The following is a 23,111-nucleotide window of genomic DNA, read 5'->3' on the forward strand; positions in this document are numbered from 1 at the left end:
AGAGCACTTATCCATGTAAACCATAATTTAATTCACAGGTGCTTCAAAATAAGACAGATAGATCGATCCATTGCATAGTTGATACACATACAAATAATTTATTGCATTTGTAATATTTCCATCAACAAAGGCAAATAGAGCATTTCACTGAACAGAAAAGTACCTAATTATCTAATCTAATGTTCAAGTGCTTCAATTCTATACAATATATGTGCAGTTTTATGCATATGCTTTTTCAGTCTTGGTCAGGTGATCAGGGTATTATCTCTTTAGAGAATACAAAAATATATATTTAGTTAAATGTCAAGATTTACAGTATGCAAAGTGCAATTAATTTGTTTTTTAATATAAAGATTTATTTTGCACCACAATATACAAATATGTTTTCCTCCTATACCGCTAGAGATATAAAGGTTAGCACTCTGCAAGGGCTAAAATAAGCTGTCTATACATAAATTAAATTTATGTTACAAAGTGTTTCTTTATATTGTGTTTCGCTAAATCTGGATTGTTAAGGTTATCTGTGCTTCATCTGAAGTCAGTTAGAAAGTTAACAGCACCCCCTGCTGGTCATATTTATAACGACATTGACTTCATTGTTACTCCTTAGGAGAAATGTTATCACTAAAGCCCATGTAAAACAGACATAAAACATTATGGTGTAACATCCAAGTTATTAGATGCATACAGTATTTTAGAAACGTATTATTTATATATTGTATATGTCCATAGTAACCATTGACAGATATAGTCCCATTATCATTCCTAATGGAGGCGTCACAGTCTGGTCAACAGGTGTAAATTGTTCCCCTGCTTCCTTTGTCCATGTCAAATGGTCAAGAGAAACGTTTTCAAATCTTTGACTCCAAGATGGTGTCTATATTTTTACATTCCATCTCTTGATAGGTCCCGGGCTTATTTCTACATGACGATGCTAGGTTGAGTGCCATCTCACCTACAAACCTGAGCTGCAGATTCACCCTGTTTGCCCCAATTACATTGAAGTGTTGTTGTGGCTTGAGTCACTTCTCTCTCAGCAGGGAAAGAAGAACTGAAACCAATTCAATGAAACTTGAACAGTTTCCTTCGCAACAGTTAGGTTTTGCTTTTTACAGACAATGCTGGCATCATTAGTATGACTGTACATCTAGTTATTCTTAGTTGTTCAGGCTCTTTGGTATGCATTTGTCTGCTGTTTCCTGATGAGTCTTTAAGAGCAGATTGCAGTGGTTCCAAAAGTTGCATCCATCTGCTGTTTGATGCCACCATCATGTGAACTTGACATGAACAGCTTCATGACACCAGATAGAAATGGAAAAAAAAAAACGTATGCCCCGTGCACTTTTCTTCGGCAAGTCAGTGTATGTTTTTCAGATAATTGTTTAGTGCACATAATATTTTCATTCAGACCATCCTCCCCAGTGGTCAGCAGTCTCAGGGAAGAGCCCCACTGAAAGTGACTATGGGTAGGCAGAGGAGGGAGCAGAAGGTGGGGTTGAGAGGCTGGATTTGAGCTGATGTCGGAGCTTTTCTAAGCCTCCAGTCAGTGGAGCTGTCGTGTTTATAACACACGGATATATCACATCTGTAGGGGAGAAATGGAGATGTATGGGTTAGATAAATAACAACACTTGCGAGGTTTGTAACTTCTGTGTGGATGGTGTTTATTCAGATTTTATGTTTGTTCCCTGAAAGTAAAATTAGGTTCTGTCTGCAGAGGATGCAGATAAAGTAAGAAAGTTAAGAGTATACCAGAAAAATCAAGTCTGTGTAACTATTTCTCTGACATGTGAAACTCATGATGATAATAGATAAGGGGAGCTTGTCAAGAGGAGCTAACATTTCTTTTCAGAATCATTTTGTTTATTGGAAAGATACAATTGTTGGTGGATTAATGCTTCTTCCAAGATGCTGTGTCTATCTATATCAATTCCGGTGTGTGTGTGTGTGTGTGTGTGTGTGTGTGTGTGTGTGTGTGTGTGTGTGTGTGTGTGTGTGTGTGTGTGTGTGTGTGTGTGTGTGTGTGTGTGTGTGTGTGTGTGTGTGTGTGTGTGTGTGTGTGTGTGTGTGTCCACACCTTGTAACACTCTGCAGTATTTTTTTCTCGTCCTGGTCCAGACATACAGCAAAGGTTGTGTTTTCAACACCGCTGACCTGCACCTTGTCCACTTTCACCTCTGACATGCTCAGCTGCTACAAAAGGAAATAAACAGAGCCAAATTATACTCAATGCATTCCCCCTCAGATATTAACATTTTGGAAGTTCATTTCAAGTGGAATTCATTGTTTTTGCAGCTCCTTTAAGTTGTTTTGATTTTGAAAAACTTTTTTTGCGCTGAGTTGTAAAGAGAGCATTTAGATAAAACACATCATTTTAAATAGGTATGCAATCTTATGAGAACAACTGTTTCAGTTCAAAGGAGATTGAGAGATTTAGGTCAGTGGAGAGCAAATAACATTATTGTCAAAACACACACAGGCAAAAGAGTATTTCCTGTGTTGTGGCTTTACGTTTCATACAGTAATCAGGTTGAAAAGACGTTGTTCTCAGCATATGTGTGATGAGAGATTTAGGTCAGGTGAGTTTGAGATGTTATCAAGATTGTACTGAGATATCTCTTTAAATAGAGAATGCGTTGCAGACATGTATATAAACGCATGCTGCGTTTATTTTTAACCACACAACACCGTGAGAGTGTGTCACATATACTTTAGCTCACCTGGTTGTACCCCTTCTTGCATTTACAGTTCTGCCTCTTCAGGACCTCAGTCATCGTGAGCTGTAGGCACTCCATCTTTGCGTCTGACAGAGATTGCTTTAGTTAAATTTTGAATATAAATAACATTTCATCAACACCTTGATACCAAGCAGGTATCAAGGAAAACACAATGGGAATTTCCGTTTAACATTAGTGGGAGCATATACAGTGTAAATGAGATTATTGAAAAACTCTTCCTTTTCTTTAAAAGCAATAATTATTCTGTGATGTTGAATTTACACAAAGCTAGTGTTTTTCGATCCAGCACATTTTGATGAATCATTATGATAGCAGGTGGCAATAGCATACCTAGTTCCTCTGGATTCTTGCATGCTTTGGTTAAATTAACTGATGTACAGACTTTGGTTTCTCTTCTCCATTGGCTTCTCCCACTGATCACCACCTGGGAGGAGAGGAGAGGATTAAATTGATCTATTGCAAAAACCCTTAACAAATGAGGAATGACTGATGGGAATTTTGAATTGTAAACAATATTTCCATCTGCAGGAATGTATCTAACAGAAAAAAAGGAACAGATAATGACTAACCTCAGTAAAAAGGAACATAATGTCGACAAGTCTCTAATGCTTCCTACCACAGAGGCTCTAGCTTTGTCAGGACAGGGATTTTGTACAGAATTGGGATGTGTCATTTCCCGTGTGTTGAATGACCATAACCAAAACAAGTTGATTTAGGATTAATAGGGAGAACCTGCATCGTCTCTAAAAGGCCAATGGGATGTTTTTCTGCTGATATAATGGTCTATTTCTAATTGCTTTTATTGTAAAGTGCAGTTCAAAGACATTCTTTTTGAGAAAATACAATGAATCACCATCTTACCATGTTGTACACAACCTCCAACTTCAGGGGCACTGCTTCTCTGTCACCGTCAATACCAAACCGTTTACTGGCAGCCCCTTTTTAAAGAGAACATGAGAGCAGTGTTTCAGTTATTCTCTTTAAAAATAAAGCTACAGTACTGTGAAATATGATAACAACAAAAAAACAGTCTTATGAACAAGTACAGCATAGGATTTTTGCATTGTGACATGAGTTTTAAATACAACGTTAAATATAGAAGATATTACATTTGCAATGACAGATCATTTAATTTAAAGATAATTTTCAGTAATAGAATAAGGAAAAGACATTTTCTCTGTAACTACCAGAACCTTTCCCTGAATTTGAACTTCCTAAAACTTGAATTAAAAATCAGAAGTGCAAGTGGTGGCGACAAGTAAAACTAAAAAAGTAGAAGTAGACTAAATCATGAAATACAAATAACAGATGTTCCGCTACCCTAAATGGAGTGCTGTCTCAACCTCATAAATACTTCCATGGAAAATGTGGAGGTTTTTATTTATTGTGGAACTGTTGCTAGGATATGTGCGTGTGTTCTGCTTGTGTGTCACACTCACCCATGGCCTTTATGGCTCGTGTTCCTGCAGTGTGACCCAACTCTAGGGAGTGGACAAACACCTCAGTCCTCCTCTCACCACCAGCTAATGTCAACTGCAACACCAAAGATCTTCAATCAATTTCTGGATTTTGAACAGTGTTACATTTCTTAATGCAAAGACCCACAGGGCTTCAGGGCAAATCTGTTCACTAGGGTGCTAAAATCTGGATCCTTTATATAATGTGTTGTTGCTTGTATGTTTCTTTCATATGTAAAAATGTATGTCTGACCTCGGCCTGATAGAGCTGGATGAGAGTTGGCCGGGAAGCATTGCGGCAGTAGTACAGGACCAGGTCGGCCAGGATGGGCAAATGATGCTCATATGAACTATCATATGACTCTGACTCCGTCTTTGAGGTTTGCTGCAGAGCAAAACAAAACAATTCAATACTTAATACAATCATAAAACAACATGATTTACAGAATAGCCTAAACCAAAAATTGGACATTTATGTAATGAGTTATTGCTCCAGGCTTTATCTATCTGCATGATAGCAATTTTGGGGCAAACAGTTAGCCCTGGAGATTAATCATGATCTAAGCTGGACTAGGGTTAGTTTTGGTTTTGGCAGTGTAAAAGTTAGATTCCAGTTGTACCTGGCAGACGACGTTGGCAGGCAAGTTCATCAGGCTAAGGGTGTTTCTTTCGTACCAAGGGTCCAACATACCAAGGAGACTGGCAATGTCATTCGTGCTGTCCCCTGTGCCCGTGAGGCTGAGATCCTGCTGAAGCAAAAGCATATATTATAACAGTGGGGTCATATTTCTCTGTTTACTCAACTGTACAGCTTTGCTATTTATAGCTAAGTAAATATATCTTGTTCTCATAGTATGGCATTTGGTTGGAGACGTTTTTTTCTACTTACATTAGACAGGGCTGCTCCTTTGGGAGTTTGAACGCCAGGAACCTTAGACTTCAAACTCCCTCGTCTTGCTGCAGAGTCCCTCTTCACCGGCACAAAGTAGAACTGAAGCCTGAACACCCTGCTGAGACGCGGACATGCACTCTCCTTTCTCCTCAGGCTATTGTAGGCTCTGGCCACCTTACCTGCTACGTGATCAGCACCGAACACCACCACCCTCAGCGTGGTATTCTGATTGTCCTCGTCACTGCTGAGAATGGGCCTCCTTCGGAAGCAAACATGTCTGAGAGTTTGACTTTGTGGCTGGAAAAAGGGCTCAGTACAACGTAACTTAACCTGTTGTGGCAGAGAGTTTGACCGTGGTTTGTCTCGCACAACTAAAAGGTCTTTGGATTCTTTGTTTCCTAAGCTTTTGGCCCGATACAGCAACCGCGACTTCTTGGGTTTGCTGAAGAGCCGGTACAAGTGCCTGCTGAGCCGAGCTTTGTTCATTGGCGGACTTTTTTCCTTGACAGGAGAGGAGCAGATGTAGTCGTCAGAATCTTCAAAGTAGTCACTATCAGCTCCAGAAGTGACAGAAAAGAGGGATGGAGCGTAGGACTCTGAGGTTACAGACAAGGTGGAGAACATGGAGTCTTTGGAGGCGGTGGACAGGGAAGAGATGGTGGACGCACGATGGTTAGGATTGTGCATATAAGATATTAAAGGCAACTCTACTCCATGTTCGTCCTCCTCTTCTCCTTCTACATCATGACCTGTCACATCCTCCTCCTCCTCCTCCTCTAACTCCTCCTCCTCCTCCTCCTCCTCCTCCTCATCATCATCAACAATGTCTACCTCCCCTTCTTCCTCAGCATGCCTAGTTGTTTCCTGGTCATCAGGCTCATGTTCCAGAAGTGTGTTCAGAACATCTGCAGGGATAAAAAAATGACAAAAATCAATCATATTTAGCAATTTCTGTCATCAAAATTTGGGATGTAAGAAAAACAGAATCTTTATCAGGCCTAAGCAAAACAAATCTTTCTCCTTTGTGAATAAATAAATAAAATGTCAAATACTTTACCAAAGTTATCTTTTTCCCAGTGAAACATGTAACACTTGGCTGTTGGCAAAGGTAGAGTTTGTAGCATTCCTGGAAGGCACAACAGAAAAAAAGAGTATAATAAAACCCTAGGCCGGAAACTGAATTATTTTTGATGTGATAGACCCTGTGTAGGAGCCACAATGCTTGTTTAGCCATTGCTTATTATTTATCTTTGTCTGTTTACAACAACACGGTCAATTGTAATTGGTTATCACTTCCAGCAATGATCACATGGGTGTGGTTTATTGGTATTTATGTGACCTGTCGGATGCTGGTTTTGTGCATGACTAAGAGGGTGAATTGTGTGCGGTCCGGACTTGGATATTGTTTGTTTTGTTACTTAATTAAACATTGTGAACCCTGACTACGGTAGAGACTCCTCTATGGAACGCGTCACAGCAATGAACAAAGTTTTAGCCTCTCAGCGGCATAACTCAGTGGGAGTTTTGCCACTATAACTCAGTTGGAGTTATGCCGCTACACCCTGGATTTATCCCCTAGTTTATGAAATCTGCCTTCTTACCATCAGACCTTCTTCCATTGGATGCTGGGATTCTCATGGTCTCCCTTAGTTGCTCGAGCCCCTGGATCACATGACTGCGACCCTTCAAAGGGTCCTTCATGGCCGCCGCGGCCTCTAAGACATCACTTATCGTGGAAAAGATCGACCCCAATTCATTCACAGCTTTTGCCTGCAAAGAGTATTCATAACATGGTATAGTTAAGGTACACATCTTGACACATTCCTTTCTACTTATTTAAATGGCAACACATTTTCTTTTGGCTTCTTCAAAAGTATAGATGTAAAGTTCATTAGATGCAGATGCCTTTGTTGGTATTGTTTACAAGGTTATCAATTATCTTGAAATACTATAAATTACTGGTGTTCATTTTAAATGTATATAAACAGGCTTTCTATATACCTGTTTAGAAATAACAATTAAACCCATTACCGTAAAGTACATTATAAAAAACAAATGTACACTTAACATATCATGTAATTATTTTTCTTTTACTCCACAGTATAGAGCTATAAACATACCTTAAGGGCTCTATGGATGCTTTGTAGGGGGTACTTTGTGCCTAGTGCAGACTGGAAGGCGTGTTTGATCAGGGTGATGTAGGTCTCTTTCTGTGAGTGCTGTATGCGACTGAGCTGCTCGGCCACTGAGAGAAATTCAGCGGGCACCTCGGATGGGTTCATCAACAGCACTGTCCTGCAAGCAGCACACAGATCTAGTTTAAATGGTAAAGTGTGAACATGTATGCAAATTTACACGGGAGAGGGTGCAAACAGGATTCTATGGTAGTGGTACAAGGAGTTGGTGTTGAGGGGGATAAATAGGGACTTTCAGGTCAGGAAGTGCTAACCACCTCAGTGTTTTTTTTGTATTACTTTAAAAGTAGGATTTCAGATCAGATAACGTTATTTTGTACTACTGACATGTAGAAACGGGCCCATTTTAACAAGAAAGCAGAAGGTGCAAAGATAACACAGTTAATCTGAAATTAACTGAAAAATGTGTCATGATGAACATACCAGTGCCAAGATAGGCCTTCACAAACATGTTGCAGTAGCCTGCATGCAGTGTATTATTGTGTTTTAAAGTATTTACAGGAGTGAACTTACATGGTCTTTGAGCACTGGCCAGGGGAGTTAAGGAACTGTTCTTCTCTCACCAGTCTTTGAAAGGAAATCCCTTTGGGCAAAATATAAAAAAACATACTCTAAAAGTGTATTCCATGTTGTGATGCTTTTTAATCAACAACTGAACAATAACACAAGGTTACTCATGACAGTTTGTTGCACATTTGCAGGTATATAAAGAGTGGTATAGGACATCATAGCTGATGGCAGTTGCGTTCAAGTAGTAAACTAACTGCCTGCAACATAAACAAATTCAAAGGGCACATTTGCTGTTGTGGTATGGGTGGCATTGTGCATTGGTAGTAAATACTATAAACAACTTATGCTATGCTTGGCATATTTAAAAAATAAAAACGTTGCCTTAATTATTTACTGGTTAAATACACCACAAGGTGAGAACGCACGAGTGACCAAATCAAACCCAATCACGCTCTTACTTCACCAGCAGTTGCATGATGGTACCTGCCCAGTGCCATTAAAAGATCGGGCTAAATGCTAACGGTGTTTTCTCGTTTTCCTTAAGTTATGTAGAATCACTACCGGGGAGAGGCGAAACTCAGTTCAACGCAATAAATTCATTTTCTGCGGCCGTGAGGTGTGTCTATATCTGTTAATAGCAGGCAGATAGTTTTTCTAACATAAGTTATGCAATTAGCTGCCAACGTTAACTCATGCTAACTTTTGTTTGGCAACATATGGCCACTCGCCACAGGCCGCCCGTCGCCACAATATCCCTGTGACTGCAAAGATATTGAGCGCAAACACTTTGGAATATTTGAGGAGCGCAGCAGGATAGACAGAGGGCTGTGTTATTGTTTGAGAATGAACAAGCAGAGAGGGTGACGAGGTTCACAAGACTCGCAGAATGACAGGTGAGTGCATTTATAAACACCTTAATAGATGTGGCGTGTTACCGTGCAGCGCTCTGTTTTGCATTGGTGTGTTTGTGGCTGCAGTCGCTGTGGACTTTATTAGGATATTATTAACTGTGTTCTCTGCTTTGTGATGTTGTATGCTGCTGTTCTGAAGATAACAGTGTCAGTTATTGTATTTAGAGGCTATGGCTTCATATGTGTGGACCAACTTTAGTGTATTTGTATTTACTGTAGACGGTTTGGAAAACACATCAAATCAGCTTGTTCCAATCATTCATTCAGTCATTTAAAATAAGGCGTGTTGCTGCGACTGCATTCATTCAGTCTGCTGATGCGTTATCAGCACTTCCTTGGACCCTTCCTGTACATTTTAGCATACTCTAGGTGTTTACAGTACATGTGGCTTCTTCTGCTTTTTTTGTTTTGTAAATACTGAAGCCTTATTCGCTTTCAAACCATTTCCTATTAGAATGAAGAAGTGTCCAGTTACACCACAAGCCTTATCATCTTCCTGTTATTACTGCTGTTGCTGGTGTTTGTTGTACTGTCATCCTAAATGCATTTTGTTGACTTGCCACTAGGGGGAGTGTGATTACCAAGTTTGGACGCCAATAGTGTTTCAGAGACTCAGTGAAGAGTGATAGAGAAATAGACACACTACATATTGTTGTCCTTCAACACAATTATTATAATTACCAGGAGCCTTGATCTCCAGGTGTAGAGTTGACAGCAGGTTTTTGCACACACTGCAGTAAGGCTCAGGCCAGGTGAGGAAGCAGCGAAACAACTCAATAGCTTTCTCAATCAGCTCTTTGTCTGGAGGACAATATGGGGTCTGCAACAGAGGCACAAATGAAGTATATAAGTTGGGCTCATGCATTGCATTGCTTAATTTATTCATCATTACTATATTAGCAAGTGATGATGTACAAACTTGTCATTTTTTCTATTCAATCCTGATATACATTATACATTATCCCACCTTTATCCTCAAAAAGAAGGTCAATATAACTTTAACTGACTGCTTAAAACAATATTAGCTTATCTATTATTAGGTACCACTGAAAATAAAGTGTTGTATGAAAAATAAAGTGTTTTGTGAAAGTAATTTTGTATCATTCTTGAATCTTTTCTCATGGTAACGCATAAAAAAGACGTCATAGTGGTTTGCATTGAGGAACTAACAAATGTTTTGAAAGTGCTCCTTCACGTCTCAAACACCGAATGGTACTGAGAAGTGACAAAAGCTTTAGGATTGATAACATCATGATATTGATGTGTACCTGTAGCAACGTAGAGGAAAACATAATAGCGAGTGGAGCCACCAGCTCATACTGACACTGCTCCTGAACCTGAACTCACACACATTGAGAGAGAACAGTGATTAGGGTGAATATTCAACAACTATAGGACTGTTTCACAACATTGAGACACAACTACACATTACATGAATAACATATTCTCTTTGACCTCTCACCTCTTTGGTCTTCCTGAGGATCTGTTGTAAGAGGATGATGAAGTTGTCAGGGTCCCTCTTCACCAGCTCCTCCAGACTCCAGCGGTTCATTGACTGACCCGCGGAGCACATCAGCACTAAAAGAAACCGGCACATGTGGATTCATGTTAGTACACAAATTCAGGCAGCCACATGTTAGACATTAATGCGATGCAAAATGAACAGGTTTTACCTCACTACTACTATTTGCCTCAACCACCAAAAACACAAGAACTTACTGTAACCTTTCCAGCCCTGAGTTGGTGCATAATATCTTTCAAAGGAAGGTTGTGCGCATATGAGCAGGGATGTGTCATATGGGGTGACAGCAGACTACTATGAGACAGAGGCGATCGCTTGACCATATTTGGGACGCCACCTTCTGGGTTAGTTTTGGTTCCTAGTGTTTGCAGAGATCACTGCATGTATGTGGCCGGTAGTCTAAAAATATACCATTTGCTACCACTGCTAAATGGCTGGTGTATCATTTCGACAGCATCATAACTTATACTAGAGGTCAACACTGTTCTTGTAGTTGTGCATTATAATATACAAGTTAACCCTATTGTCTTTGAGCTTTTTGAAATACACGCTGATGAAACAGTAAAACCAAGTTTATTTAGCTTTCTGTACATTGTTCCATGTGTAAGAAACTCTGTTAAACACATTTTTTCCTGTGACTAAACATGTCAACATTAAGAAGCAATGTTTTGAGAGCACAGACTGTAGCAACAGTTTTCTGCATATTATCACAACAAATGAGAATTGCTTATTATTTATGCAACCTTAACATATGAGGCATTTAATCGCAATTGTAAAATTCCATAAATCGTAGCTTCTAGAACTACAAGTCAAAACATACAACAAGTTGTTTATGAGTTGGACCAAAGTCCGGTTTGTAACAACTCACAGCAGGACCTTAAAGTCCATAACTGTTAGTGCTGGTGCACTTCAGGGGTGTGTTTTATCACCTTTTGTTCAGTGTTTCTTGTTAGGATGTTTTGCCAGGACAGATTTCCTGTTGCAAGAAAACATAGTTAAGGTATCCTTCAGAAAAGACGTGTTTTGGTACTAAATATATACAAAAAGGAAATCTACAAAGAAATAGGGATAACTAGACTCATATCAATATCGCACAGTTTTAAGGAAGTTTGGATCCCAATATCATTTTGTTTTCATTTAAAAAAAACACTAGAAACTGTATTTTAGACATTTCTTTGAAATGTAAAATGTGATTAAACAACAGTAGGGAGCTGTGCGTACAACATCTCACACAGCAATGTGACATACCACACTCACAAACACAATTAAGACTGATTGCTGACTCTTCACAAGCACCTTACTATCCATTTGATCCCTCGGTCTCAGCAACTTTAACTGCATCTCAGTGGAAACATAAAGAACCAGATCTTTACCAGAACTGGCTGGAACCAGTTTGGTGGAAAAGCAGCCTCAGAGGAGCTCAGGTTCCAGGGTATAACACAGCAGCAGTATTTTGTGTAACATAAATGTTTTCCATGAAACTTCTGCACTTTTCTAAAGTTTTCTGAGCATCATGAGCATTCCCTTGAAAGCCCTATGGATGGTTTTTGACAAAATGCCATCACTGGTGATTAAGCCACAGGTTTTCAAAGTATCCTGATAAGATGTCAAGTCATACTTAATTTCATATGGTTGTAATCACACTTACAGACAACATACCAGGCGCCGACCATCAAGCCTTAATCATCAAGCTAATTCTAAAGTTTACATTTTTTTATGAGGAAGAGTTTAGGAGAAAATGTGCCTTTCTTTTTACCTGATTTCTGACCTCAGTAAACATGTACTGACGTGTTTGTGGTCTTAATCTTTAGTTTCGTGTTTTCTTTAATATTGCATGTTGTTTATTTTGTAAATAATGGTCACATTCATAGTACACTAAACAATTAAGGGGCGATTCTATCTTGTGATTTCACGTTGTTGTCCGATGTGTGCTCACTTTTTACCCTTTTAAATTATATTTTCAGTTCATAGAGTAAATTGTAACAATTTTGATGCCTAAAACTGTCTTAAATGTATCTACCCCTTTTGTTTCTCTTCTGGTTGCCAAAAACCGAAGATGGTGATGGCCAAAACGCTAAACCAACTTATTATTGGAAATCTTTTGACTATAAGATGTAGTCAGGAAGTAGATTGGAGAATGATCCTGAAAAACAAGCTCTAGCTTCATCTGGCACGTTTTCTAAATATAAAAATCAGGTTTTCCTAGTCGATCAGGGTACATAAATCTAGAACATGTTTGTGTACGTAAATGTCAGTCCATGTATTCTGCTTGATGTGTGGGAGGCCGATGCCAATCTTATCTTCTGCCATGTTTTTACACTCTGACTCTCACTAATTCACGCCTCATGATGCCTCACTCACACACTGCGGTCTTTGCCACCACTTCCTCTCAGCTGTCTATTCACACAACTTCCTCCAGGCCTCAGTAACGTTCCCCTGATGATCTAACAGCTAGTGTGTCATCAACAACAAGCTCAGAAAGCCATATACTCAAATGATGTTTGCTGAGTGTCTGTCACAAGCTGCCCTTGTGTGGAGAATGCAAGAACAAACAACTTCTGTTAAAGTCAGCGCTGTAAACAGGACATATCACATTCAAATGCGTGTACTTGGGTTGATATTTCTGAGAAGATGTGTTGCTTGTACCAATTGGTTTGAAATATGTTGGTGGTTGGGTGAGTCTCTGACCACCCTAATTAAGACTTGGACCCCAATCAAAAGATGATAAAAACCAAATGGGTCATGATGTTTAAATATCCCTACCTGTTAAATTCAATATTGAAATATGTTTTCCATATCCATGCCTAGAAGATTCTAGGAATAGGAATGAAGACACCTCTAAAGTGGACCATACCATTTCGTAACGTCCTAACAATCCTTGTGAAGGCCTCACATTTAACATTTTAATGTTAATGTAAGAAGTATTTTTACTGTCCGTCTGTCTGTCTGTCTGCACTCGCAGTACTTTGTTCTCTTCACACCCTGTTGATAAAGTTGAACCCGCCTGTCATTGTATAATTTACACTCTGCTTGAACAGACAGGCAGAAGGTTGTTTGACTGCATGCAAAAGCCAGGCGTCCATGAACAGGCCTCAAATGTTATAGGTAGATTAGCACGTCAGTCCAAAAACATCAACAAATGATATGTTTGATGTTGAATACATTTGGCTGTGGAAAATTGTAACGGCAGCATTTATATTGGGACAACAATTGATTAGTTTTAATAGTTTTTTTAAAAATCCTATAGTCTTTCTTATAGGCATTTACAACAAGTATATTGAATTTAACATGAATGCAATAAACCACATGAACGACATACAGCATCAGCCATAAACAGGCAGCTTCATAAATGTTAATTTAATGAAACGCACTCATCCAAATCCACTAACATAGTCTTCAATACCGTTAACATGCATATGGAAACGATTTGCTGTTATGCATCTTTCCTAAGAACACTCGACATGTTGACTGCACAGGTGATTGGACCGCTGACCCTATAATTGACAGACGCCAAATCAACCCCCAAGCCGCAGCCGCCCCCGCAAAGGTTGATCGATATAACCTGCTCTAAATAAATGTATAGAGTTCTGCACTCTCTTTTTTGTTCACACTGTATGTAGGAAGTATATGTATGATTAAATATACATAATTTGAACACATGACACATTATGTTGTGTCTGTAATGACTTCTCATATCTTAGATGTAAAGTTTTGTCTGAAAAGATGCAAAATAATTCCTTGCAAACATCTTAATTAAAGCAGCACAGGAACATAAAAAGTTGTTATACATGCGTCCAAATCTCATCTGTGGTCCTTATCAATACTGTGGCCCGTGGAGACTTACCGTTCCAGTGGTGTGCTGCTGTGGGGCTTTGCCTCAGCCCGTCCAGACATCTGTCCAGAGCGTGCTGGATCCTGTCCTCTGTGCACGAGGTGTGCTGCATCCTTACCGCTCAGGTTCTGTGAAGGGACAGGACACAGAGCTTGTTTTAGCAATCAGAATATAACACATTCCCATTCATGATTTCTGTGGAATATTATCTTCAAATTCATTTACATGTGTTGAAAATGTTCACATGCCTGTATGCGCACAAACACGTCCCTCTTTTCATGAACAGTCTCTTATCACGTATGTTTTGCTTAAATGCAGATCACCCAGTAGGTATGAAAATTTGTTTAAGACATACAAGCCATAAATGGACCTTTTTATAGCGTAAGGAAAACAGACACGCGTTTCTTGTTTTGATATCTGGTTGCCATAGTTCCTGAAACGTCACATGCACATATGTTTTGAAGCCTGTTCTGCCTCAAGTGAGTTTTATAAAAAAGTTTTGCCAGATTAGCTACCATGTTCTGTGATATACTGTATGTATATATTAAATCCTCGAACAACAAATAACCTTTAGCTTCTCTAGAGTCTTCACAGATGCTTTCAAACCAAACACACAGGAAGAATGAGGGTTATACAACCTAGGGTTTGGTAGTATGGAAAAATGAATTATCACAATATGTTGAGGAAAGCCTTAATATTTCTATATATTGTTATATTGTCAATTTGCTCTAATGTAGCCTATAAAAGGAGGAAATGACTTCTCAGCCATATTACATACACAAACTAAGAAAAATATCTAGTCTCCAAAGCACTTTATTTCAATGATAAAGATATATTTTCACACCATTTCATAAAAAGAAGCCTTATTAAAGGTTCTTGTTGCACACCTGTTGAGTAATTGCTTTACAAACACAACTTTTGTAATAGGCTAACGGATAAAAACAGCTTGCAGGGATTTAGATTTAAAATCACTTGTGAAACAATGCTGCGGATCAGAGAGACGTGTTGGCGTGTTGGAAAAAGTTAAATGAATCATTTCGGTTTGATCACAGATTTGTAGGTACATTAGGTCTTCAGCAGTGACTCAGAAAGGTTGGCTTTACTTCACTTTTATAACTTCAATTTTATCTGTAGTTTTTCTCTTTCAGCATCAGAGGGCAACGCAGGGGTGGCTACATGTTTCAGTCCTGTTATGACCACATTTCATCAGAAACAATATTCTCATCAAGAGACTAGGGACATCCCATCAGTGACATAAAACATTGGAGTGACAGATTTATCTTTAAGGGTAACAAAATCCATGATGGCAGGTGTTAGGGTTAGGTGACAAATGACACAATTTGAAAGCTGCGACCAACCAACCAAAACCAAAAGTCCCCCCAGACTGTTACCCAAACCAAGATGTTTCAATAACGCACACACATTTGTTCAGTGACCTCTTCTTCACTGGTAACTACAACATTGTAAGTTTTCAAAATTCCCCTGAGATGTGTTTTTTGTCGTGGTACAACATTGGTCCGATAATATAAGAGAAAAATAATCTTTGTGGACAATCGCTATTTATAAGGCAATCCTCCTGTCTTGTCAAGCTCTTTGAAGATTGAAATTGACAATGAGTTAATTTGTGATTCACACAAATGGTGTTAATGGTTGTATAAAAAAATAATGCTTTTGGGTTTAATATGTCACTTTGCATACATTTAAACTAAAAATGCCAATTTAGTCAGTGTCTTGTTCCATCTCATTAGAGTCATACACCGCCTGGCCAAAAAAAGGTTGCACACTCTAATATTTGTTGGACCGCCTTTAGCTTTGATTACGGCACCGGTTGCTGTGGCAGCGTTTCCACAAGCTTCTGCAATGTCACAACATTTATTTCTGCCTTGCATTCATTTTTTTCCAAGATCTTGTATAGATTCGGACCACTGGGCCAAGTGTTCTCCAGCACATCCAAAGAATCTCAATCGGGTTCAGGTCTGGACTCTGTGGGGGCCAATCCATGTGTGAAAATTATGTCTCATGCTCCCTGAATCACTCTTTCACAATTTGAGCCCGATGGATCCTGGCATTGTCATCTTGGAACATGCCTGTGAAAAAATCCATTGATGGAATAACCTGGTCCTTCAGTGTATTCAGGTAGTCAGCTGACCTCATTCTTTGGGCACATAACGTTGCTGAACCTAGACCAGACCAACTGCAGCAACCCCAGATCATAGCACTGCCCCCACAGGCTTGTGACTTTTTTCTGGGCCGGGCAGTGTATCATCCTCATACTCTTTTTGAAATAAAACACTATTATTTAATTTTCAGACATTGTTAATTTCATGAAAAACTAGGACTGAAAAACTGGTTTACTGACTAACAGCTTCTCCGATTGGGAAAAATTCTCGAGGCTGAATATGATCGAATTTAGAATTGCTGTACAGCATGATTATGAAAGCGACACATTTTGATATTATTATTTGGATTGGTCAAAAGAAAAGTTACATTGTTGCTGGTTAGTATATTTTAAAAGCTTCTCTTACCTTATAAAGTTTTACATGGAAATACTGTAATAACATCTGTAATTCTGAGAGAATTCTACATTTGAGAAACAGAACAACCTTACTTCCCTTAAAAATATTTTTAAACATTTGCTGTTTTTCCCCCGTCTTTGACAAGCTTTGCAATTTTTTGTGTGACATATTTAAACCCACATTCTTAACAACCTAATAATTTAGATTATGTTAAGAACGAAATGTATACACACAATTAATTAACTTGCTTCATTGATGAAAAATAAGCATATGTGTTTGTTAACCTATTCGTCAAAGAGCATGTCAGAACACAGAAACAGACTTCAAAATAGTTTTTGGTTGATTACATCTTCTCAAACTTTCCCCAGAGCATGCCACAAATTCCCCTTTTCACACTAATTAATTTGTTATTGGATGACTCGCATGCTCATACACACCCACTCACAAAATAACCGTACTTCACACACACACACACACACACACACACACACACACACACACACACACACACACACACACACACACACACACACACACACACACACACACACACACACACACACACGCACATTCACATGCACAAACACACTGGACTATTCAAAGCAATAGGATCACATTTTGGAGAATATGATTATTTGCCTTTACTCTTTGCAAAAGCCAGAAAAGAATATTGATACCCATCTCATACATGTCCATTCACTTAACTTAATTTAACTTAAAGAATGGAGACTCTGTCTGAGGATAACAAAATCCATCTACCAGCAGGTGCCATGTGTCCTTCATTCAGGCTTTATGGTAAGCTAGCTAAGCTAAACAACAGTGGTATAGATTTAAGGCTTGTCCAGAAAGTGTACCTACACCAGAATGTCGAACTATTGTGAAAACAAACAACACAACACAGAAACACACCTATTGAAACGTTACACACCGTTGTTCATTCTTGCTTGCTTGATAAATTATAATACGGTTGGTCCCTGAAGCAAAGTTTGGCAGGATGCTCATGCAAACCAGAGACTGAGAAATGAAGCTCAATTATCCCCCTCCACTTAACTCCCTTTCCTACAGTTACCATTCAATAACAATAGCTACAGATCCAGAGATAAACACATCCATGTAGCCCTTGTTCTCAGCTGTCCCTCCTCCCCAGAGAGGCATTGTGTCTAAGAGGTGTACAAGTGGCACTGAACAAGGGAATAGAGCCATGCTTTTTGCAACACTTGTGCTTAGCATTCCGGTCATTGTGAAGGCTGGACAGGTCTGGATGAAAGCCCGTTTGATGTGGAAGGAACTAATTAGTCAGATACATGATGACTCCAGGATGGGGTTCAATGGATACGTGGTAAGCTAATAAAGAGGTGAAGACACTATGTGAGGTTGAACAACGCAATGAAAGTGTTGTGTGGTTTAGAGGACGGCATCAAGTTGGTTTGATTTTTACAGCAGAAGTAAAATTGTATATAAGTAATGGAATCATTCTTCTCTTAAGGGTTAGGGTTAGGGTTAGTGGTGCAACTGTGAGTGGTGCAATCTCCTATAAATTGCCCCAATATAAACTAATTGGGATTTTAAAAGAAAACGTCAATCCCAACTCCAGAGTGTCAGCATAGTTGTTGACGTGGAGTTGCTAGTGGTGTCGCAAATGCATGAGTCTAATGTTTCATAAGAGGATGTATAAAGCACATCCCTAAGAGTCAACAAGGTCACTTCCACTTTTTCATGGGTTGCAATTTGAACAGTCGGACAATAACAAGTAATGTTCTTCTAGTAGAAGAATAACTAGTTTCACACTGGATTAACCGACTCTCACTGAAAGAACAAAGAAAAAGTCTGTCCCCACGTTTTCATTACTATTAAATTATCAGGCCCCCTCTCTCATCCAGTGAAACAAATATCACCATTTCCAAGACAAAATTAGAAGTGCCAGCGCTGCACCTCCACCTGTGTCTCTCTTTCTCAAGCTGTCCTCCTTTTGCAGACTGCTTCCCATCTTTCCCACTGATCCCATTACCAACTGCTTCCTAACAGGAAGGTGGCTTCCCTGCTCAGCTGAGGAAGCAGGTGCCTCCCTATTGTTGTGGTGTGATCAGACTCTCAGATATACTCCCACAGACCAGGGAGAAGAGCTTGTGTATGTGTGTGTACATTATGTGTGCCTGTCATTTTTAACTCAATCCCCCCCTGATTAATATAATATGACATCCAGGCCTCCTCCACTGGCCCTTAGAGCTTCTCTACCCCCTTTCTCTCCACTGACCCACTGGATGTGAACTGGCTTCTCATGGCTTTAAGAAACACCAGCGGCACAACTCCAAAGCTCTCCTGTAACTAAGAGCTTCCCTATTAGTTCAAACAAACACTACCGGTGGGAACTGAACTGTCTAAGTGGATCACTGCGTAGCATAAAACACATGACTGGGTCTAAAAACACTGAAAGAGCTCACATGGATTTGTAGATATAGATTTTCCTAAACACTTTATAGGATTTCTTGGTCAAGTTGGCAGTGAGATGAGATTTTTTTTGTTAATTGCTGTCCCCAGTTCAAGGATTAACTTTGAATCTCAACTTTAAACCTTTTTGGTCCGTCTTTTAATGAAAAAAACAAACAACTTTGAATGGAATTAAGAGATTATTAGTTTCCTGATGAGTAACTGCTTTTTGCTGCAATATCGTGCTGTACTAATTGTACTGCTATTCACGTAAAACATACTCAAGTAGGCCAATAGTATATACAACTTTATATAAGTGACAGGAAGTAATGCCTTTAATTATAAATAAGGGAGAGACAACTCTTTGCTGTAGTTCTTCTAACAGAACCAAAACATAGTGGTTGATACAGAAAAGAAGGCCACTGTATGACATTTGGTATTCACTTCCTCAATATATCCTGATAAACATAATGATAACACTACCATTAATGCAAATATCAGGTACTGTATTATCAAGTCATAATACTTAACTCCAAACAACAGGGAGCCAGTGATGACTGTCTGCTCTGTGTCACAACACTGGGTTTTACCATCCAACAAATTATGAGATTTTTCTGCAGATTTTCCTGATCTCCAGTAGAAACTTTATCCCATCATATTTGTTTGAATGCAATTGAGGCAAAACACTCTTTTACCTCTTTAAGGCCTACATCCCTTATTATTTAGTACCAGCAGATGAAATGTGCATGTGCAGAGATGCATATTTTCATATATACGGGGGTGTTGACCTCAAAGTATTTGTTGTAGAGGTGAAAATGAAGATTTCACTGATACCACAGCCGTAAAGAAGCAAACAGGATGCACTGTTGTGAATAACACACAGTGTTGCACTTGGATACTGCGTTCAACCTTTGCTAGATTTGAAAAAAACACACATTAAAGTGACTTGCTTCAATCCTGTTACCTCATATCTGTTGTGACAAACAACAAAGTGTGTCAATGTCGGCCTCGTCTAAGAAATATAATTTGGTCTTTCTTTCGAACCTGACATGTGAACTACTATGGCAGTTGTTATTTCTCAACAGGAGATGATTTTATTGAAACTGATTGTGTAATGACACAATTTCTAAGAACAAGGGATGACCCCCTTCTTTTGTTGCGCAGGGGAAGTAGCTCCTTATCCGACAAAAAAGAAAGGCAAGAAATAAGGAATTTCTTACAATTTTGGCTTGGGTGAATACATATTCTAATTGCTTTTAATAAGATTCAATACATAATAGAACACCAACAAGACAAAAACGTGTTCATTAGACAAAGAGGCAGTGTTTATAGCATGGCTATAGATACAAATCAAAGCTAAATGTACCTTCTTTTCATTTCATTTTTTGCAATCAAACCCAACCTCAAGAATACAGTGGAATAGATTTGAAACTTAAGACTTGGACTCGAGTCAAATTAAAAGAATAAGTACTCAAGGCTTGCATTCAAATTCTTGACATTTTGACTTGCTAGACACTTAAATTTGAAAGTCCTGCAAAGCCACACCACTGGAACATTTGAAATCATATACGTTTTTATGACAAAAGGAGCGGGTCTCAGACTCAGAAAAACAGTTTTAAGTAACACAGCTTTAAAAAGAAAATGTTTGAATCCAGATTTTTTGACAAATCAACACATTTTAAAGTTAGAGTATAAAAGACCTGAGCTTCAAACGTAACCGTTATCAGTCAATGTGCCTTGTGGATAAGAAGTAATTTATTGCATATAAAACACATGATCCTCATATTTTTGAGTGCAAAACTGGATATTAGTTGTTCCATTTAACAATTCAACTGGGCAAATCAAACTAATTAAATAAACAATTTTCATATGGATGGTTTACCTGAATAAGATCACTGGAGATCAGATCATGTCCAGTTAATTCTCTTACATTACTGGTTATGATAACCTGAATTAAAAGTCAGCTAATATACAAAATACACCTTCATTGACCCCTGACTATAACTCTTCGTTTAATTCACATGGCAGACTGGTTGTTAGTTTTAGTGTTTTTAGTGCGAAAGGATGTGGAATTCAGGCGTTGGCTCAGTACAGTTTCTATGGGGTGGAGCCTTCAACGAACACTGACACTCAATCTGAGGTTTGCTTCAAAGACAGTTAGCAGGATCATTCATCACTGGTTGTCACTTTTCGGCACCGTTTTTTATCTATTTATATCTATTCAAATAAATGATGAATGGAGTAAAGACTTCACAGTACAGTATTTGGCATTGTGTGAAGTGCATATAAAAGTTCAAATGAATTACACCTGCTCTGTAAAACCTGTTTCAGAAATCCCCCCAGGAACCTGAGCCAACATCACTTTGTCGTTTAAGTGCTGACACAGTTATCTGATATTAACAGGTCGAACCTGCCTAAATAATTATTTCCATTTACAGATACAGGCATTCAAAGCGAGACAACGTCCAGGCGTCTGACACATGGTTCTGTGTCTGTACTTCCTCAGCATTTACTAAAACATGAATCATAAAGAGCATATGAAAAAGCAGAAGTTCCCAAAATGGTATTTACAAGGGGGGGCTGATGTGCTCACAGAGGGGGGCTTATCCACATGACAGCTTTTCCCATCACTGTGAGGCTGATGCCGCATTTCAGCTCTTCTGACACAAAACAAGAGGCTTCTTGCAGAGAAATGAGTTTGGATGTTGTATAAATACCAATAACAATAAAAAGTCAAAACAAGATGACACAGAAAGTTGACTGACAAAACCAGCTTTAAGAACAATAGTCCCCATATGTCAGTGTTCTATTATTTTGGATACAGATAGATGAAGATTCATTTGCAGTTAGATTATACGGTCAAAAGGGATTGCCTTCTGTGGTAAATGGTGTTTGTGAATATTTATTTGCAAACATTAGAACACTTCCAAATCAGTACTGTCAGTCACGGGGTCATTATTTCATGAACATTTGCAGAGAAGACAAGATTATCATGCAGGCTGAAATTCATTTAACATTGTCCCTATCTGATCGGGGAGCAAGGTGCCCATTCAAAATAAAATGTGCTGTTACTGTATGTCAAATAATCTTGATTTTCTTACCTGCAGTTTACCATCCAGCATTCATCTCTTCTATATGCGTAAAAAGAGTCCAAGGCAAGTGTCTTCAGCTTACTGCTAGCCATTCATTAAACACACACATCATGGTTTAACAGGCAAACCCACATCCTGGGCATGGCAGGCAGTGCAGCGAAGCAAGAGTGAAATCAGCAGCTAGTATCTAGTTGTAGGTCTGCGCTGCACTCAAAGACGTCTGTGCTTCACACACAGTGTGCCTCACAAACAGGAAGTGTATGAAAGAGGTTCATGTGAGCACAATGAGGGAGGCTGCTGGTGTGTGTGTGTGTGTGTGTGTGTGTGTGTGTGTGTGTGTGTGTGTGTGTGTGTGTGTGTGTGTGTGTGTGTGTGTGTGTGTGTGTGTGTGTGTGTGTGTGTGTGTGTGTGTGTGTGTGTGTGTGTGTGGGAAGTAACATTGTGTGTGTTTTTTTTATGTTGTGTGTGCATGTGTGAGAAGTTGCATGTGGATTTTTAAGGGATGTTGGCCCCTAAAAGGAAGTCATCTGTTTGACGTGTTTGTTTTCATGCTATTTTCACACTTCAGTAAAGCATCTTTGTTTGGGTTTTCTGGCTTTGTTCATTATTTTCTTAAGATAAGGAGTATTGGTTTTACTGTCTGTGCTTAACTGTATTAACACAATAAACACACACATTGTTTTTTTATTTTGTCCTATCAACATTTCATAATCAATGATGTAAACAAGTAATATTTCTCATCTCTATCAAGTTATAATTTGCATTTCAAGTTTCAACGACTGGCACAAATAACACTGTGTGTATAAAAAACAATTCTTTATAATTAATAAAAACAACTGGCCCTTTTTTTGTTGTTATATGTCCTTAAAGTTCGAGATCCATATTCCTGCTCTGTGACTGCAAACCCCTCAGACAGGGAAACACAGCACTTACTTCCCCCTCCTGCTTTGCCTCTCATTTACATTTCATATATTAGTACAACTGTGAATTCCCCTTCTTTAGAATTGAGGGAAATACTG

General features: G+C 38.9%; 1 protein-coding gene across 3 annotated transcripts; it reads right to left on the minus strand.

Annotated features, from left to right (window-relative positions):
* Positions 1–75: 75 nt before the first annotated feature.
* pik3r5 (phosphoinositide-3-kinase, regulatory subunit 5) lies at positions 76–22,339 on the minus strand. Of its 3 annotated transcripts, none has more exons than XM_063883295.1 (18): positions 22,102–22,339; positions 14,070–14,185; positions 10,166–10,281; positions 9,972–10,040; positions 9,385–9,523; positions 7,796–7,865; positions 7,208–7,382; positions 6,689–6,857; positions 6,145–6,213; positions 5,085–5,992; positions 4,816–4,941; positions 4,449–4,580; positions 4,178–4,271; positions 3,600–3,676; positions 3,069–3,162; positions 2,721–2,803; positions 2,078–2,193; positions 76–1,585 (listed from the first exon to the last, which is right to left on the minus strand). In XM_063883295.1, the coding sequence occupies exons 2-18, from the start codon at positions 14,167–14,169 to the stop codon at positions 1,435–1,437; spliced, it is 2,688 nt and encodes an 895-aa protein (XP_063739365.1). In that variant the 5' UTR covers positions 14,170–14,185; positions 22,102–22,339; the 3' UTR covers positions 76–1,434. The 3 variants fall into 3 exon arrangements, with proteins under 3 accessions (XP_063739365.1, XP_063739363.1, XP_063739364.1); XM_063883293.1 differs by having other exon boundaries at positions 4,816–4,944; XM_063883294.1 differs by lacking the exon at positions 22,102–22,339 and adding an exon at positions 20,883–21,231 and having other exon boundaries at positions 4,816–4,944.
* Between the last annotated feature and the right edge of the window lie 772 nt (positions 22,340–23,111).

The sequence above is a fragment of the Eleginops maclovinus genome, chromosome 5 (assembly GCF_036324505.1).
Source record: "Eleginops maclovinus isolate JMC-PN-2008 ecotype Puerto Natales chromosome 5, JC_Emac_rtc_rv5, whole genome shotgun sequence".
Taxonomy (NCBI): Eukaryota; Metazoa; Chordata; class Actinopteri; order Perciformes; family Eleginopidae; genus Eleginops; species Eleginops maclovinus.

Excerpts from the sequence above, each read along its gene's own strand:
- pik3r5 (XM_063883293.1), bottom strand. The coding sequence starts at position 14,169 with ATGCAGCACACCTCGTGCACAGAGGACAGGATCCAGCACGCTCTGGAC. Across the intron at positions 10,282-14,069 it reads AGCAGCACACCACTGGAACG|TGCTGATGTGCTCCGCGGGT; the intron begins GTAAGTCTCCAC and ends GGTTTCTTTTAG. Across the intron at positions 3,677-4,177 it reads ACGAGCCATAAAGGCCATGG|GGGCTGCCAGTAAACGGTTT; the intron begins GTGAGTGTGACA and ends CTCTTTAAAAAG.